The 17,485-nt window shown below is 40.4% G+C and overlaps 1 protein-coding gene across 2 annotated transcripts in view; it reads right to left on the minus strand.

The window, feature by feature from the left end:
• Positions 1–204: 204 nt before the first annotated feature.
• SCAF11 (SR-related CTD associated factor 11) overlaps positions 205–17,485 on the minus strand; it is a 46,659-nt gene continuing 29,378 nt past the window's right edge. For both annotated transcript variants that reach the window (XM_061361198.1, XM_061361199.1), the window contains exons 8-15: positions 15,659–15,765; positions 14,726–14,815; positions 13,354–13,460; positions 6,717–9,233; positions 4,557–4,906; positions 1,867–2,085; positions 1,317–1,436; positions 205–952 (exon numbers count right to left, since the gene is read on the minus strand). In XM_061361198.1, coding sequence (XP_061217182.1) covers positions 824–952; positions 1,317–1,436; positions 1,867–2,085; positions 4,557–4,906; positions 6,717–9,233; positions 13,354–13,460; positions 14,726–14,815; positions 15,659–15,765 — 3,639 coding nt within the window. In that variant the 3' untranslated portion in view covers positions 205–823. The remainder of the gene's footprint in view (positions 953–1,316; positions 1,437–1,866; positions 2,086–4,556; positions 4,907–6,716; positions 9,234–13,353; positions 13,461–14,725; positions 14,816–15,658; positions 15,766–17,485) is intronic.

The following is a 17,485-nucleotide window of genomic DNA, read 5'->3' on the forward strand; positions in this document are numbered from 1 at the left end:
ACAAATGCCAACTCCTCCACTTGACTTGAAGAAGAAACTGGTTTATGTTTCTGAACATCCAGCTCTCGCATACCAATTCCCTACTAGCTAAGGGGCAGGGGTAGACATGATCTGAGGTTGTCAGTGTGTGTGTGTGTATGTCAGCACATAAAAGTCATTCAAGTTCATCCCACCTATCTTGAAACAAAGTGAAAAACAAACAAAACCGAGCAGCATCGTTTTTATTTGGTGTTACAACAGATGTGCAGCACCCATGGCCCTGGGCACTGCCCTTCACTCTTCATGGTTTTTCCTCTTTAAAAATCTAAACAGTTCTGTTCAGCCAACTCCATGTGCTTTTTATATACACATTGTGACCCCTGCATTCAGCCCGTCCAGTTAACGCTAGAAATCTCTGTCAAGGCAATACATTATATTTGCTATAATTAGGGAGAAATCAAAAAGAAAAAAACTCATTTTAAATCTGACCCATTCCATGGACTGTACATACCTGTTCCAAAAGCAACGTGCTCCGAAGATTCTAGTTTAACGCACTCTGTTATTCAAGTCAAAATGCTGTACATCTAAGTATCCACACAATCATACATCCCTAATGATTCTTCTTTACACATTTCATTTCTTTTTTAGACATCTGCTTTTAAAAAGGAATAAAGAAGTTGCCCTGCAGGTCTCTATTTCTTTAGAACAAAACATTATATACTACATTGAAAAATAACTTTATCAAACCCAGGTTCAAATCAGTGTCATGTACAAGTTTCAGTTAACGGTTCATGTTGCAATTGCACTTTGCAGATAGAAGAACATTAACAACTGAAAGCACGTTCTATTTCCTCTCGCAGGAGATGGCCTCTTCGGGGTTCTTCTTCCGTGAATGTTTGTATTTGTCTACATAGGCTTTCACCAGGTTTGCCACTTTGGCAGAATTAACTTCTCCGCTCTTGCTATGGCAAACCTGAAACAGTTTCAAAGACAAGACCCTGTTTGAAACACTGCTGGTCATTTGCCACTGTTCCACATCATTTATTTGTTTTCCCAACACCTCCCGTTTCCCCACCTCAGCAGAACTCTGGAAACTCCCAGTACTCCCCAACTGCTTCCTGCATACTTGTGAATTCCCATCCAGCTGTTTCTCACAGTGAATGGGGTATGCTGCGAGGAGCCAAGAGAGCTCTCGTGGATGGAGAAAGATGAAAGTATTTGTGCTTTTCCTGTTCCCCTTTCCCAGCAACTACCAGTTGTGCCCACAAGATTGAGAAATTACCCCAAACTCCACTTCAACCGAGAAGCACACATTTCAGATTACTCGGTCAACTTACTTTATCTACAGCTTTCCGCACTATTTCTTTATATTCCTCCTTAGTGATGTCCTTATTTTGGTAGAAGGGTTTAATAGCCAGTTTGACCTCTTGTGCCGCTTTTTCTTGAATTAACAATTTCTGATCAGGAAACAAACTTGAGTGTTACTTTTCACTGCCCGCAGATACAGCATTTTCTCACAAACTTTACAGAAGACAAGGTATTACAAAGCCTGGAAGAGCCACACTCCCCTCACTCACATTTCAACTCTCATGAAGCTGCCTGTGTTTTACTCAGACTGGAATGCTGTCCCGCAGCAATTAAAGGTAATATTCATAACAGTGATGCTCTAAAGGAGACTACATGAAAAAGGCTTGCTAGTTTACGTGCTACACCTGCCACAAAAGTATCACATACGTGATGATATCGAGCATACTACACAAAAGGATACTTGTCATGGTTTGCTATTTTTTAGTATACAAAATTATATATACAATATAGAAAATTTTTATATATAATTTATATATAAATACAAAAAACAGTGTCTATGTAAGTATACTCTGAACTTGCCTGGTCCTTCTTCGAGCTATCTGCACTGGCTTCCACTGTCACACTTGCTTTGTTCTCTCCCACTTTCACTGCTGCATTAACGCTCTTGATGTGACTTGACGATGTGGCATTACCCGAGCTTGGTCCCTGAACTGTTCCCGTGTTTCCCAGGACTGCTGTTGGAGCAGGCAAGGCTGGAGCACTCATGTTATTACTTACATGAGCAGCATTTGGAATACCCTGTTTCAAAAAGTTAGCAGCAGTTAATATAGTTATCCTTCAGTATGACAATATGCCTTTCTAGAAGTCTCAGCAGCTATAGAAAGAGCATGAATGCTACATGCTTTGGTTCATCAGCTGATTTCCACACTGTTCATTATTAGGGAAGGTACAAGTTTCCTTTTTCAGAGGAAAAAAGGATAAAACTTGAAGAGTAAAGCCTCCTCCACACGCCATGGAGGTGGTGAAGATTCTTGCTCTGATCCCAAGGATAAAACAACCAAAGCACCCTGCAGACAGGCATGGAAGATGTTAGTTAGCACAAGGGGCAGGAACCTCAAGGCTGCAGAACCTCTCTACTTGTCCCAGAGTAACATTCCTTAAACACACATTCAAGTAACCTCAGACCACACCTGCATCCCTGCATCACAAAGATGCTGCTCTGAGAAAACATTTACTTTCATGCTTGTTATCAGCTTGAACTTCCAAACGAATTTCGAACCACCTACAAGCCTACTCGAGCCTAGAGGTGAAATGCTGGTTGAAGCACCAGCATCTGTTCCTCAGCAAAAGCCATTTTCTGTGCATTTCCAAACTCCACGGATAGACCCAGGCACTGCTGATACTCTGGAACTGAGAAATTAGGTAGCTCTCAGAGCTCAGACAGCTCACTTCTAGCAGGAGCCAAGAACCCACACTCCCAACCTGTCTCTAGCAGGCTAACCTAACTGCTGCTTTTTTCCTGTGGGTAATCACCATTGCTCCCTTTACATCTGCATTTATCCAGGTGAAAACATAATGAAACAGGAACTTGAGCTCCTTGGAAAGGACACGGATATTGAGCTGTTTCAATCAGCACGCTGATGCTCGCCAGTGCGCTCTCTTTATCTTCCTTTCAACAGGAAGGCCAGGTGGAGTCCTGCAGCATTCAGTAATTCCTATTGTACTACCACCAAGGACTTGCTCAGTGAAAACTCAAAGACAAAGCAGCAGCAGCTCCCAAGAGCATTCAGGTTCATGGACACCGTTCCACAAAAGCAGGAGAGAGCAACAAATATAACAGGGGCTTTACTAACAAATAGCTGTATTTTTGAGCAATACACCAATACAGAAACATATTTATTGCTGCACTAGATACTGTTCCACAGAGGTCTGTACCCTACGTGCTGACTTCTTACAGTTTTAGGGGTTAAACCTACTGGATTTCCAGTTGTGAAAATATCTTAATTACAGACAACAGGCATTAATTAAACCAACAAGCAGTCTACCAGCATTTTAGTTCCAATGGTACTTTGTAGAGTATACTTTATTTCAAATGGCTTACAACCCCCCTCAGTATTTCCCACAGTACTTAAGCTCCTTTTGTTCTAAGTTAATGAATATGAATGGTAACAGCAGCTGAAAGTGAAAAGAATATAGGCAGTTTATCAGTTCACTTCCAGTCTTTAGAGATGACGGATGAAAACAGAGGGTCAGAAATCACTGTTGTACAACATCACTTTTTAACCTGGAATGCAGTGGAAAGCATTTTAGGTTAGAGCAAGCAGCCTGCAACAGAAGAAAAACACAAACCTCAGTCAACCCCAGAAGAGCACTTTACACATCACAGATGCAGCGTCATGTCTCCTTGCAGGGCCATGCATTCTACTAGAAGCTGTTCATATTCCTTTCCCTGATATAAAAGCTCTTAATATAAACAGCTGGCTACAGGAAGAGCTCACATACACAAAGGTTGTTTTAAGATGGCTTTAAAGGCACTAAAAGATGGTCTGACCTACCCCAAGCACAGCAATCTTTTTGAAACTGGAGAAATGAAGTGGGAGTTAGGTCTCAAACTGCGCATGCAAAACCCTGGAGGTTCAGGCAAGAAGGGGAATGTAGAATATACCAAAGAAAGCTTGGAAATTACTAACAAAAAGGCTCAAAAGACTGAACAGAACAGAAAATGCGTATGTGTGAGGAAGCTGCTGAGACAATGACAGCTGGAGAATGGAAGTGTGGAACAACTGGGTGCCACGCAGTACTTGGTAGTTTTTCCTCTGCTGGTAAACCCCATGGGATGAGAATTGCAACAACAACGTTTAGGTCACTTCCTACATGCTGATAAAAGGGGACTCAAACATTTCCTAAAGCTTAAGACTTGGGTTTTGAAAGAGAACACTTCAGTTTTGGAAATGGAGCACTTGTAAGAAGAAAAAGGTAATGGACAACACTGATGAAATTTTTCAGTGTTCCATTACCAGCTGGAACGCTTTGCTACCACAAAACCCAGTTATGGTGTTGTGTATTATTATTTAAAAGCTATAGCCCCAAACCAACTCAGATCCTCATGGAGACCATCACTTTAAATTTAGTGTGGGGCAAAAGAAGACAGGCAAGAGAGAAAGAAACTGCAAGTATAAATTTATCAAGACTATGGTATTCAATATAAGAAACCCTTAAACTGGTATTACTTTGATACTGCTCTTGCCATGGCTTCTGATAAAGCATACCTGCAATTGTTTTCCATCTTGCTGTGAAGCAATGTAGTTGACTTGTTGAGATGGTGGGGGTGGAGGTGGAGGCGGAGGTAATCCCTGAGACAAATTTGTGGGAGCAGCTACCTGTATGAGAGGCACTCCGGTAGGGAGATGATGCATGGGCATTGGAGGGGGGATGCTGAAAGGGTTTCCTTGCATATTCATCATGGGAGGAGGATGCACACCCACTGGATACGGGAACATATTCATAGGCTGGTGCTGTGCATTCACTTGTGGCATTACATTCATTTGTTGCTGCATCATATTCATTGGTAACTGAGAACCATCACTCTGCTGGTTGCCTTGGTCTTTGAGGTTTGGATCTATCAAAAGAAAAACCAGGTAGTATATGAAGTAGAAAATCTGCATTTCATAAAGCAAAAGTGAAGCCAACTCTTCACGAGGTATGGAATATCAAAAAGCTGTCTATAATATGAGTATTTTAAAGATATGCATTACATTATTGCACAGCACTCATCATCAGACACGTCAGTGAGCCAAATGCTAGTTTTGGGGTTAAAAATAAGTTCAGGTTACTATGGAAGCCTGCAGTTTGAATTCCTATTTTCTCTACCTGCTCCCATAGCACAGCTAATAAATTATTTCATCACACTGAAACAGTAATTCACCAGCAAAGAGCAGAATGACAACATAACTTCTCCAGCTTCTGCAGCTGCAGAAGGTTAGCGCACGTTGCACTTCTCTGCTCCCCTTTGCCTGATTCACACACATTCTCTGCGCATTCCTGTTAACTACAGAAATTCTCTGCTGGGTTTTCTTCCACTGAGTAATCAAATGTCCTCAACCAGTTTCAATGATGCTCATATTCAGAAAGAGTTGTTCAAAAGCCCTGTAATAGTACAACAGGTGAAGTCCAGGAGTAAAGAAATAACCTCTTGGGGTGCCACTTCTTTTAAAAGATGACTTTAGTAGCTCATTCTATCTTCAACAGGAGACAGAAAGTTAACATTTAGCAGCAAGAAATTGGTTCTAAGAAACAGCTGATGGATTATAATTCACATGTTCTTCCCTTGGAATCTCTTCCTTGAGGAACCCACTGCCACCTAATTCACAGGGAATGGGATTTAAACCCTTCCGCTTCATCCCAAATCACCTTTTTTAAAGATCATGGGCTAACAGAATCACTGAGGTTGGAAGTGAACGTTATCAGTGTGATTGTTCCTGAACTACGTGATCGAAAAGGCTGTAAACTGCACCATGCTTTCAATTAAAGGTTGAATACATTTTGCCTGCAGCTGGCTGAAGGTTGACAAAGCTGCCCCAAAACTAAGAAGCTGCCAATGCAGTTGTCTTTGAAAGAGGAAGAAAGCTGCTGGCATATAGGATGAAAATGGATAAAAATGAAAGACAAACCAAGGAGACAATGGGAAAGTGCAAGCGTGGTTGCCTTCTGAACTGGATTTTATCGTTTTTAAATACAATTCACATGTTTTAAAGTACTTTTAATACTTCAGATCATTCATAATCTGTGCATGAATTCTTAGCTATTCAGAATTAATCTCCTCCACAGTTAACTCAGTACAAGAACGTTTATTTCCACCAGGGCAGTCACCTTTTAGATATAAAATACTCCAAAATACGAGACTTCTATTGAATCTTTAGAGGAATTCTAACTCTGAAGCACAGTAAAAGTATTGGTTTTGCATTTACAAATCTCCTTACATTACTTTTTAAAGCATTTAAAGAAGAAATGCTTACACTGAAGCAAGATAAATATCAACGTAGTGATCTGTCATCGCTAGAATATACCATGTGGGTCTGTGAAGGCAAATGCAAGTCTCCTTGACAAAAAAATCACCCTTTTTAAAAGGCATGCAGATGCTAAAAGTAACTTTGAAGAGAATATGATTTCTCTTCAGCCAAACTGATTTACTTGAGCAGCACTCTTCAGATGCATAGTCTTTAAAACTGGAATTTTAAGTAGAACCAAAAAGCCATCAGAACACCAGAAAACCCCAAATCCCATACCTAAACAACTCCACATTGTAAAAAGACTATGGATTCACCCCAAATTCTTTTTAAGAACCAATCATCTTGAGATAGAGCATGGCTTGGATTTTACTCAGCTCCTACAGCTGTGACTAAGCTCTTACGTTTCAAAACTATGAATACCTTGTTCAGACACCTCCTCTTCTTGCCTCACTCCCCATCCAGACTGTGGGCTTGATGAGTTGCGTCCCCTTCTTGAATAGTAATTCTGCACATCAGCAGGTAAAGTCTTTCTTACAGCCCAGCTGGACGCAGATGTCCACCCAGATCTGTCAGCAGGTGTATCGAAAGAGTAATCTTGTTCATTCTTACGCTTGTAGGGCTGATGCTCTGAGAACCTTGAGGTTTCATTGCCAGAACCATTTGAATTCCCTGAGACAGGTTTCCTATTTTGCCAGTGATTTTCACTCTGGTCTCCATACATGAAACCACCTCTTCCACGCCCACCGCGGCCACGATGACCCCTCCCTCGATTCTGAATCCAACCTGAAGCATAGTTTTTATTCCAAGAGTGCCCTGAATTGTCATGCCTGCTATCTTCCCAATGTGGCTTCTCTCTCTCTCTGTTCCTGACTTCAGGAACTGAGTTTATCCTTTCCATTACCCAGTCTGGACAATCATTCCTCCTATTGTCTGAAGAACACTGATCATCATTGTTTTTTTCTGTACTGTCCTTCTCTTTTTTAAGACTTTCATTCTGTTTCTCTTGATCGCTTCTTCTGTATCGATCATTTCCTCTGGGACTCCTCCAGCTGTCATTTGTCCATCTCTCCTTCCATCGAGGTGAATGACTGTCCCTCTCGTTTCTAGAGAATGAAGAGCCTTTATTTCTCGTCCTAGATCTGGACCTTGACCGAGATCGTGACCGTGACCTAGACCACCTCCTATTTCTTCTTTCTCTGTCACGATCTCTTCTCTGACTGTCTCTATCACTGCTTCGAGATCTAGATTTTTGCCTTGGAGACGAATCCTTGGCTCTTGACCGAGAAGATGATCTCCTGCTTTCCCTGATAGTTTCCCTTTTGGGAGATCGAGATGATGTTTTTTTCTCATCTTTGAGTGTCTCTCTCTTTGGAGAATGAGATAAGGATCTCCTTCCCTCCCTCCCAGCTTCCTTCTTGGGTGATCGCGAGCTCCTGTCTCTGGTCACCTCCCTTTTAGGGGATGGTGACTGAGATTTCCTGCCCTCTCTCATAGAAGGAGACCAAGTTGTTGATGGAGAGTGAAACCTAGATCTTCTAGTTCGAGCCTTTTTATCTTTCTTGAGTTCAGACTGGCACTCTCTCTCTTGAGGAACAGTTTCATCTTTTTCATCAGGAAGTCCTGAAACTGATGTACAGTTTTCCACACCACACTGTAAGGAGTTTACTTCGTCTTGCTCTGTACTTTCAACTTGTGGTAACTGTTCAACCTGAGCTTCATTCTGGTCACTGCAAAATGAATCACAATCCATCGGTATCATTTCATTGTTATCTTCACCAAAATGTTTATGTTCAACATTTACCTGGGGTGTCTCTGAAGTTCTACCTTCTTCACTTTCTGGCACACAGCTCTCTTTTAAGCACTGTTCTGATGTACTGTCCACAGAAACATTGTGTGCTAATGCATCTGGTTCTTCATCTTGAAGAGTTTCTAAGTTTTCAGTATCTGTACTTGTACAATCTACTACTGTCTTTTCTTCAGCCTTTGAATCATCTATTTCTATGGCTTCTGGGTATTCGGGCATTTCGCTTCTGGGGCTCTCTAATGGCTGAACTTTTCCCAAAGGTTCTGGACATTCCAACAGTTTGTTTTCTGGACTAGCTATGGGTTGAGCTACTTCTGCCACGGTTTCTATATTCTCAACTAGCTCATTCTGAGGAGTAGACAATGTCTGATCTACTTCTTCAACAGCTGCACGATCACACACGTCATCTTTGGGACTGGCTACTGTTTCCATTTGTTCAAGAGTATCTTCACAGATCTCCTGATCCTTAAGATCCGCATTTTTTTCAGTAACACCTTCTACTTTGATTTCCTGATTTTCTCCTCCTGAAGTTAGCACTGGAGGTTCTTGCACATTAGAACTACTTGCATCCACACTGCCTGAAGTATCCTCATCTTTGTGACACTCTCCTGTACTTTCCTCAGTTTCTGCATGTTCACTACAGCTTTCCAATCCATTAGCAGATTCTATTTCTGTGTTATCCTTCTGTGGAAGGCTTGTGCTTTCATTATCTGACTGCTGGTCTTTATCTAATGTCACAACTGCTTCAGGCTCAGCGACATCATCATCTTCCACTGAATCACTGGGTGACTTTTCAGAACGTGCAGACCTTCTCAGTTTCTTTTTAGCCACTGGTGTTTGTTGTTTAACTATTCGTTTAGACTTCCGTTTTGGAGGAGCCTTCTCTGGTTCTGAAAGGGATTTATTCAGAGATGGGTTGGTGCCATCAGGGGCACTGCACGCAGAACTGCTTGACCGAGGCGAGCTCCGAGATGGACCCAGAGTCTCATTTTTGCTGTTTCGGGCAGACCTTCTTCTCGGAGTAGTAGTAACTGATTTCCTTCTAGTTCCTCTAGCACCAGATGAACCAGAAGCTTGCTTTTTCTCTTCACCATCTTGGGTACATGCAACAGCATATCCTTTACCTAAGGATTCTAATAAAAGCAGAATTCATTAAAGTTTGGTAATAACCATTTATCCAAACAGTTAAAAACATAACTGGTTCGACAGATATCCTCAATTAATACAATTTAACATTCAGTATGAAATGCTGCCACAGCACTTAGCAGTTCCTGGCATTCTATAATCTAGACCTGTTGGCAGTGAAGCCTCAGTACTACAGGCAGAGATACTGTTAAATGGCCATCAGTGGATGACCACATGGGAAGCAGCGATGACAGCGTATCTCTCTACAAAATGAAATGTTGGACAGGGCAAACTCCTTCACCAGCTGTAAGACAGACCTTGCACGCTCCACAGCAAACTGGACTTAAAGCTTCCAACAGGGCACCCAGGGTGCCTACAGCACCTAACAAACTGAATCAAGAGTGCAAGCCTTGGGGCAGGCTAGAGAGTTTAACCCCAAAACTAAAACTATAAGAAGAGTAACTGTAAGTCACATATAGCAGCACAAGAGTTCTTCTGTTGATACTGCATTAATTTATTTCACTCTACCCACAATTGGACAAAAATCTTTATAGGGAAGCCAAGGGTTATATTCACTCCAAAGGGAACAGACTGTACTCTTGATACCTAAGAAAGGAAGTTAATGAGGGACAGCTAAGGAATTAAAGACTAATGATAATTAAGAAAATATACTTGAATGGAATACTTCAGAACCAAATTTCTTGAGATGTCCATTAATTTGTTTCACACTATATGTAATTTCAGAAAGCATCAAGAATTTGGTGTTTAAATTAATTCTTTTTACAGCTTCAATTTCATACACAAATAGTGGAAACTTGCTAAGATTAACTGCTATGGATTTTTGCAATGTATCACATCACACTAAACCAATTCTAATTCTCTCTATAACATTATTGTTTCACATATACTTCTTTAATATATTCTTAAATAGATTATATAAAAATAAGATAGGAATAAGACAAGTGAGTAACAACACAAAAGTCTCTTTCCACTGCCTTACTACTTTGTTAGCTGAATGAAAAATGTATCACTGCCAATTAAATCCAAACATGTAACCTGATAACGTGAGAGAATTAACTTCACAAGCACCTAGCTAGCCTTTAAAAGGCTAGAACAGAGCACAGGAATATAATCACCTCCTCTGACCTCCCTGGTAAACATCATAATTTGCCTGAACATGAAAAAATATAGTTTTGGATGTCTGATCAAAAATGATCAAATTACCACTCCAGATAATGAAACCCAACAGTATCCACTGTATAGAAGGTACTATGTACTTAAAAACCAAACAACGTGTGTTTTAGGTGACTTGCACTATTTGAGGTATCTATTGTAACAGTCTGCCCAGTACTTTTGTTAGAAAGGGACTTCACAGTGGTTAACCAGCAGTTACTCTGCCATATGGGGCTGTCTCTATGTCATCATACCTACTACAATAGCCAGGAATACATGTCGGACATTACATATCGTAGCAAATATTTAGTATCTGTGGTTATTTTCTTCAGGGGGAAAGAAATCACCCTGTAACTGGAGCATAGGAGGTTCCATGTGAACATCAGGAAAATCTTCTTTACTGTGAGAGTGACAGAGCACTGGAACAGGTTGCCCAGGGGGGTTGTGGAGTCTCCTACGTTGGAGATATTCAAGGCCCGCCTGGACAAGTTCCTGTGTGATGTACTCTAGGTTACCCTGCTCTTGCAGGGGGGTTGGACCAGATGATCTCTTGAGGTCACTTCCAACCCTTGGGATTCTGTGATTCGGTAATAACAACAACCACCAGTGCCGCCACCAGAATACACATGGAATGGGGGAATCCTGGCAGAATTAAAAGACAAGTTATTTCTGTGGCACTTTCAAAGTCTACTTGTGAAGCACAGCTCCCTTTCTAGCATTCCTTACTACTTGTAAATTTTAACTGACAAGCTTCACCAGCTTTGGATTTGGGCCAAATACAAGGGATTTCAGCCCACTGAATCTTTATTTAAAAATATTTTAATCACGCAAAAGAATTGCCTAATGCCAACCTAAACCATTATGTATTTGTAGATTCACTGATGCATTTTCAGGTCAAATTAGTAAAAAGACTATTTAGTGGGCAGAGAACCTAAAAAAACCTGCAGCAGCTGCAGGAAGATTCAGGCAGTAGTTATACATCACTGATACTTCTATGACCCTTAGCACAACTCTGGAGGGAACACTATGAGATGTAAGACAAAAATATCTGGAGGGAAAAAATAGAATTTCCTTCTCTTTCCTTGTCAAGACTCATATTCAAAATCTGCCACTTATCCCCAAAACCAGCATAAAGGATTCAGTTCCATGTTCTGCCTTAGGAGTTGACAATGTTATGAGCATTTATAAATTAGTTGCTGATATTATCAACAATTCACAGAATCATAGAATAGTTAGGGTTGCAAAGCACCTTAGGATCACCTAGTTCCAACCCCCCTGCCATGGGCAGGGACACCTCACACTAAACTATGTTGCCCAAGACCCTGTCCAACCTGGTCTTGAACACTGCCAGGGATGGAGCATTCACAACTTCCTCGGGCACCCTGTTCCACTGCCTCACCACCCTCAGAATAACTTCTTTCTTATATTCAACCTAAATCTCCACTGCTTAAGTTTAAACCCATTACCCCTTGTCCTATCACTACAGTCCCTGATGAACAGACCCTCTCTGGCATCCTTGTATGGCCCCTTCAGATACTGGAAGGCTGCTATGAGGTCTCCACGCTTCTCTTCTCCAGGCTGAACAGCCCCAACTTTCTCAGCCTGTCTTCATATGGGAGGTGCTCCAGTCCCCTGATCACCCTCGTGGCCCTCCTCTGGAGGGAAACCACAGCTAAACACAGTACTCCAAGTGGGTTCTCACGAGAGCAGAGGGACAGGATCACCTCCTTCAGCCTGATGGTCACACTTCTTTTGAAGCAGCCCAGTATATGGTTGGTTTCTGGGCTGTGAGCGCACATACAACATTAGGCTATTTATTCACATATTGTAAACAGCCTGATGTTGAAAAATAATCTGTAGCTTATTTAAATATTCTTTATCTTTGTGATGAGAGAAGAAAGTGGTTTGGGAGTTGGTGGTTGGTTTTGATGTTTTCAAAATGCTTCTGGTGCATACTAAGAAAGAAGCCTGACTGTGTAAGTAGAAATGTGATTAGATGTCAAGAGGTAGGAGCTAGCATGTATACACATTAGTACTAGAAGCTGAAATAGTTAAATTGCATTGCCAAGCATCACAGTCCCTAGGGAGCAACCTATACATTTTTCACTGGTCAATGTGGAGGTGAAATATGTACCTTTAAAATGAATGAAGAATATGAATGAGTAAAACACCTTTTGCCACAATCTTTCTACTAAACTCTTCCTAGACATTCACTTCCTCATTTTTGTAAGCCATGAGACCCAGATCTCCCCTATCTCTTTGCCTACTAGTCAAGTGAAAATAGTGTAATTCCCAGTTCAAAGAAGGTGTTAACCCTAGCCTTAAAACCCATCATTCTTTTGTTATCACTTCTTTGAGCTTGTGCAGCCTATTGGAAGAGAAACTACATTCTTGCTGACTATGGAGAGAGAGGCTGTTAAAGTAACTGGAAGAAGGTCTGCTAAATTCCTGCCAGATCCTGGAACTCAAGCACTCCTGCAAGCTTTTGCCCTGTAGAGCTTGTAGGCATACTGAAACAGATCCATACAGTGCACTGTTCCCTCACTACTCTTCTTCTCTGTCAGGAAGAAATTTGGTCTTCACACTGCACAATACACCGCTGAAATACATCAAGCCATACATAATATATCAAAATGAGATTTATCCTTGAGCAGTAAGAAAAGAAGTTGTAACAATAAAGAAACTGTTGAATTTAGAAATGGAGTTAAGTCACATACAATACTTATTTTCATCTTCAAAGGAAGAAAACTTCTGCACGTTTTGGGGTGGCTGGTTCATCTTCTATATTCTAATTTCAGAAATAGACCAGATGATGTTGCAATAGCACCAATCTGCACCAAAACATCTTTTTTTCCCCTGTTAATTGTAACTATATATTCCACTTTGCTTTCTAAGGATCTAATTTAACAGTATTCCACATGAGCTATAAATAAAACTTACAAAAAAAAAGTTTACCAAAGTTTTCCAAAGGCCTGACATTTGTTGGAAGAATTGTCCCTGCCACTGTAGTAGAAGTGAGAAGAAAGGTCTCAGCTTCAGCTCCGTAAGACATTAAAGGAATTCTGCAAAAGTAAAAGCATTAGCATGAGTTGTTTTAGCTGCTTGTAGCAAGTTCTGGAAACAATGCACAAAACCAGAACATCAGACAATTATGACACTTCCAACCTCACCATGGCCAGAGAGAAAGGCAAAGCTGACAGCAAACAAAGCTTCCCTTCTCATATTTAATTTCAGATTTATGTTATTACCTAACCTAGTAACACAGTTTGAACAAGTTATGTTAAAGTAATATGCACTTGGCTTTCTTCAAAGCCAAACATAGAACAGTCTCCTCCAAATTAGTAGGCTCTGCTACTGAAAATAGAACACTGACTTAGCACTTTAGCGGAAGAACAGCCTTTTTTTGTGCATCAAAATCTAACATGACAATTTAGTAAAGGTGGCTTCTTGTTTTCCCAACCAAACCAAATATATACTTAGATTCCCTCAGCAAACCTTGTACAAACCCAGAGTTTAGTTACCCATCTACAATTTTTCAGTTATCACCAAGCTGGAATGAAACTTTCCGTAAGGAAAAGTATATGTAAAAAAAATTAGTATTTAAATCCTACTTCCAACTTATAATTACAAATGTCTTTACTTGCCGTTCTGTCTTTAGCCTTTGTTTTATGCCAAAGAAAGTAAAGAGATACGTAGTGAATCTGAGATCATAGACCAATTTATTACCATGTTATTTTAAAATCAGGAGGATTTTATGCTTCTGCTTTATATTCATGAAAACACCCTTAGGGTATTTTAACATGCATCTGCTCTTTGACGAAAGAAATTACTTTATGTTCTATGTTTCATTTGATAGAACCCCTCCTATCTCCTTCTAAATGCATTTGTTTATAAACAGTTACAGAAAGAAGTCAGAACCAATGCATGAGAAAGGAGTATTGGAAGTGGGTGGAAAATCAGGATTTGGCTCATGTTAAAGCAAACAGTCTGATTTCTAGTGATAGAAATAATTTAAACAGCACATGAAACACTAACTTCCAAATACAAAACATATTTAAAAGCGCATTTGTGTATATTAAGATGCACAAGTCACTGGAGTTACTATGCTTGTCATAAGTATCAGAAAAGCATTAAGTTATACAGAAAATAATCTGCTGACATAAAAATTGCATGTGACAAATACAGAAAAATTTAACAGGTTACATGCAAACACTATTTGTTTTTATGATCAAATGATATTCTATCTAAAGAGTAATCTGAATTCATCAAATTCCATACTTGAAGTTTTACATTAAGAGCCTTTGCACTATGAATACAAAACACATACCTTTCAACTCTAGCAATTGCAGACGAACAGGACAACTCTAGCGCTTGCCTCTTCTGTCTGATTGCTGCATCAACTTCTGTGAATTCTGTACTGAAATACAAATTTCATGCAAAAAGTTACAAATGGTAACTCTGTATCACCATAATTTTCAGTAACTACTTCTATCAATGACCTTCAGAAAAAAATTAACTGTATTAGAACTTTAACAGTCATGATGAAACTATGCATGGTTATTGTTTAGAGCAATCATACTAAACGTAACAACCCTAAATAAATGAGGCGGACAGACCAGAAAACAGGAGACGTGCCTATGGGGAGTTGAAAGATGGGAGGAACTTTCCATCCTTGACAACGTAATACTGTTGCATGCATGGCAATTTTTGTTTTACAGACTGCTGAAAACACATACACAGTATTTTTTTATTAGGCTACACTATCCAAATAATGTTCTTCCATCTTATCACTGAGAAATATTTTTACCAGTTCATATGTATTAGGCTCATGAAGCAGAACTGCTTCACGTATGTTTAAGGTATTCCTCTTGGAATCAAGGAACAACCAGAGTCTTTCTGATACAAACCAGGGTATTTACTGTTGTTTTGCTAACTGCTGCTGGAATAAATGGACTAACCCTTTCTTACCCAAGGCTTCAATTCAGCAAAGAGAATAAATATGAGCTAAAAATAAAACTTATTAACTCCTATTAAATCAGTGAGATTAAAAGCACGCACACTCACGTATTTGAATGCTGAGCACAAGACAAATCAAGGTGTGCCTGTAACAATACTGATTTTAACAAGTTTGTGTTTCTCCTTTAATAAATACAATCTGAAAAATATTTCAAGCTAGTATATACAGACAGAAGCAGAAGGAACTATAGCACCTGCAATACAGTAACCCACCAGTTTATCTTAAGCACCAGTATATACTAACCAGCCATTTCTACAGCTAAAAGAGGATTCTTCATTGCTACCACCAGCTGGAAGTGTGCTGAAGAAATTAGTTCTGAAGCACTCATTCCAGCAGGTCTGTCTTCTGGGCTGCAAAAGAAATATAATGATTTAAGGATTTCCAGAACAAAATAATTAACATATAATACATTAAGACACACTGAATTTACACCATGTCAGCAAGACTAGCTCACAAAAAGCAGGCACACAGTAGCTTCACAGTTATATGCAGAGATCTGCGGTTACACAAACCTCTATTTAGTCTCCAAATTTTCAACACCTGCTCTTTGCAGATAACCTTTGTATGTTATATAGGCAAAATCTTTAATGCTCCATACAGAAATGATGAATCATAGAATAGTTAGGGTTGGAAAGGACCTTAAGATCATCAAGTTCCAACCCCCCTGCCAGGGGCAGAGACACCTCACTCTAAACCATATCACCCAAGGCCTCGCCCAACCCTGCCTTGAACACTGCCAGGGATGGAGCATTCACAACCTCCCTGGACAACCTATTCCAGTGCCTCACCACCCTAACAGGAAAGAATTTCCTCCTTATATCCAATCTAAACTTCCCTTGTTTAAGTTTTAACCCATTACCCCTTGTCCTGTCACTACAGTCCCTAATGAGAGTCCTCCCCAGCATCCCTATAGGCCCCCTTCAGATCTGGAAGGCTGCTATGAGGTCTCCACGCAGCCTTCTCTTCTCCAGGCTGAACAGCCCCAACTTTCTCAGCCTGTCTTCATACGGGAGGTGCTTCAGTCCCCTGATCATTCTCGTGGCCCTCCTCTGGACTTGTTCCAACAGTGAATAAGTGAGCCTGATCCTTACTATTTCACAATTCCTGTTTCTGCTACCTAATGAACAAGAGGAGTTACAGCACTAATACCTCCAGACAGAACCCTTCGCAGCAGTTCACTGAATTATTTGATTTCAGAGTAACAAGAAAACCTAAATGCAAGTAGCTGGGATTCTCCTTTGCCTTCAGGTAGGATTACAAAAAGAAGACTGGTGTGTCTGTTTACTGGGTCCTCCCACAAAGGTGTAATACTCAGAATCCACTTCATATTTGAACAAATACCACCTTCTACTGCAATTGTTAACAACACCTAGCCACCCACTGAATGTTAGTGCAACTCCTTTTGCCTTGTGTGCAGCAGACTCTGCTGCTGTGTACTGGGCTGGCTGCAGGGCCAAAATACCCCAAACAACAACCCTCTAGACACTTTTTCCAGACTACCAGGCTGACACACTTACCTACACTGACCCATGTATACCCCTTCACCTAAAGGGTTAATGCCACCTTGAATCTGACTAAAAACGTTCCTCTACGTAAATACTTGTCCCAAGTATGCAGTCATTACCCATATGCTCCATCAAACTTTGGCACAGGCAGCTGGTTTTGATGGGAACACACCCTGTTTCAACAGTGTGCAAATTCTAAGCTTCTCCTAAAAAGCTGCTGTTAGTATTTTTTAAATAAAACTTATCATTGTGAACATTAACATTTCTCCCTCCATCTAAAAAAGCTATCCAGATGTTCCACAAATATCCTTAAGAGGTGAAGTTTTGTTAAGTCAGTGCTTTCTTGTAAGCTATTTTAAATTTTGACAGTTTACTGGATAATTCAGCCCTGTACCTCCTCCTGAAGGTTTTTAATGGTTCTGCTTTTGCTTATGCACCTTTTTTGCAACAGGTACCATTTGAGACATTAATGCTATTTAACATTGCTCAATAAATCAGTGAAGCCAGATAGGAAAGCATTCACCAATCCTGGAGACAAATTAGACAGTGATCTACCATTAAGCCC

The sequence above is a fragment of the Neopsephotus bourkii genome, unplaced genomic scaffold, assembly GCF_033783945.1.
Source record: "Neopsephotus bourkii isolate Nb327-2 ecotype Australia unplaced genomic scaffold, CSIRO-AGI_Nbou_v1 NB_1053, whole genome shotgun sequence".
Lineage (NCBI taxonomy): Eukaryota > Metazoa > Chordata > Aves > Psittaciformes > Psittacidae > Neopsephotus > Neopsephotus bourkii.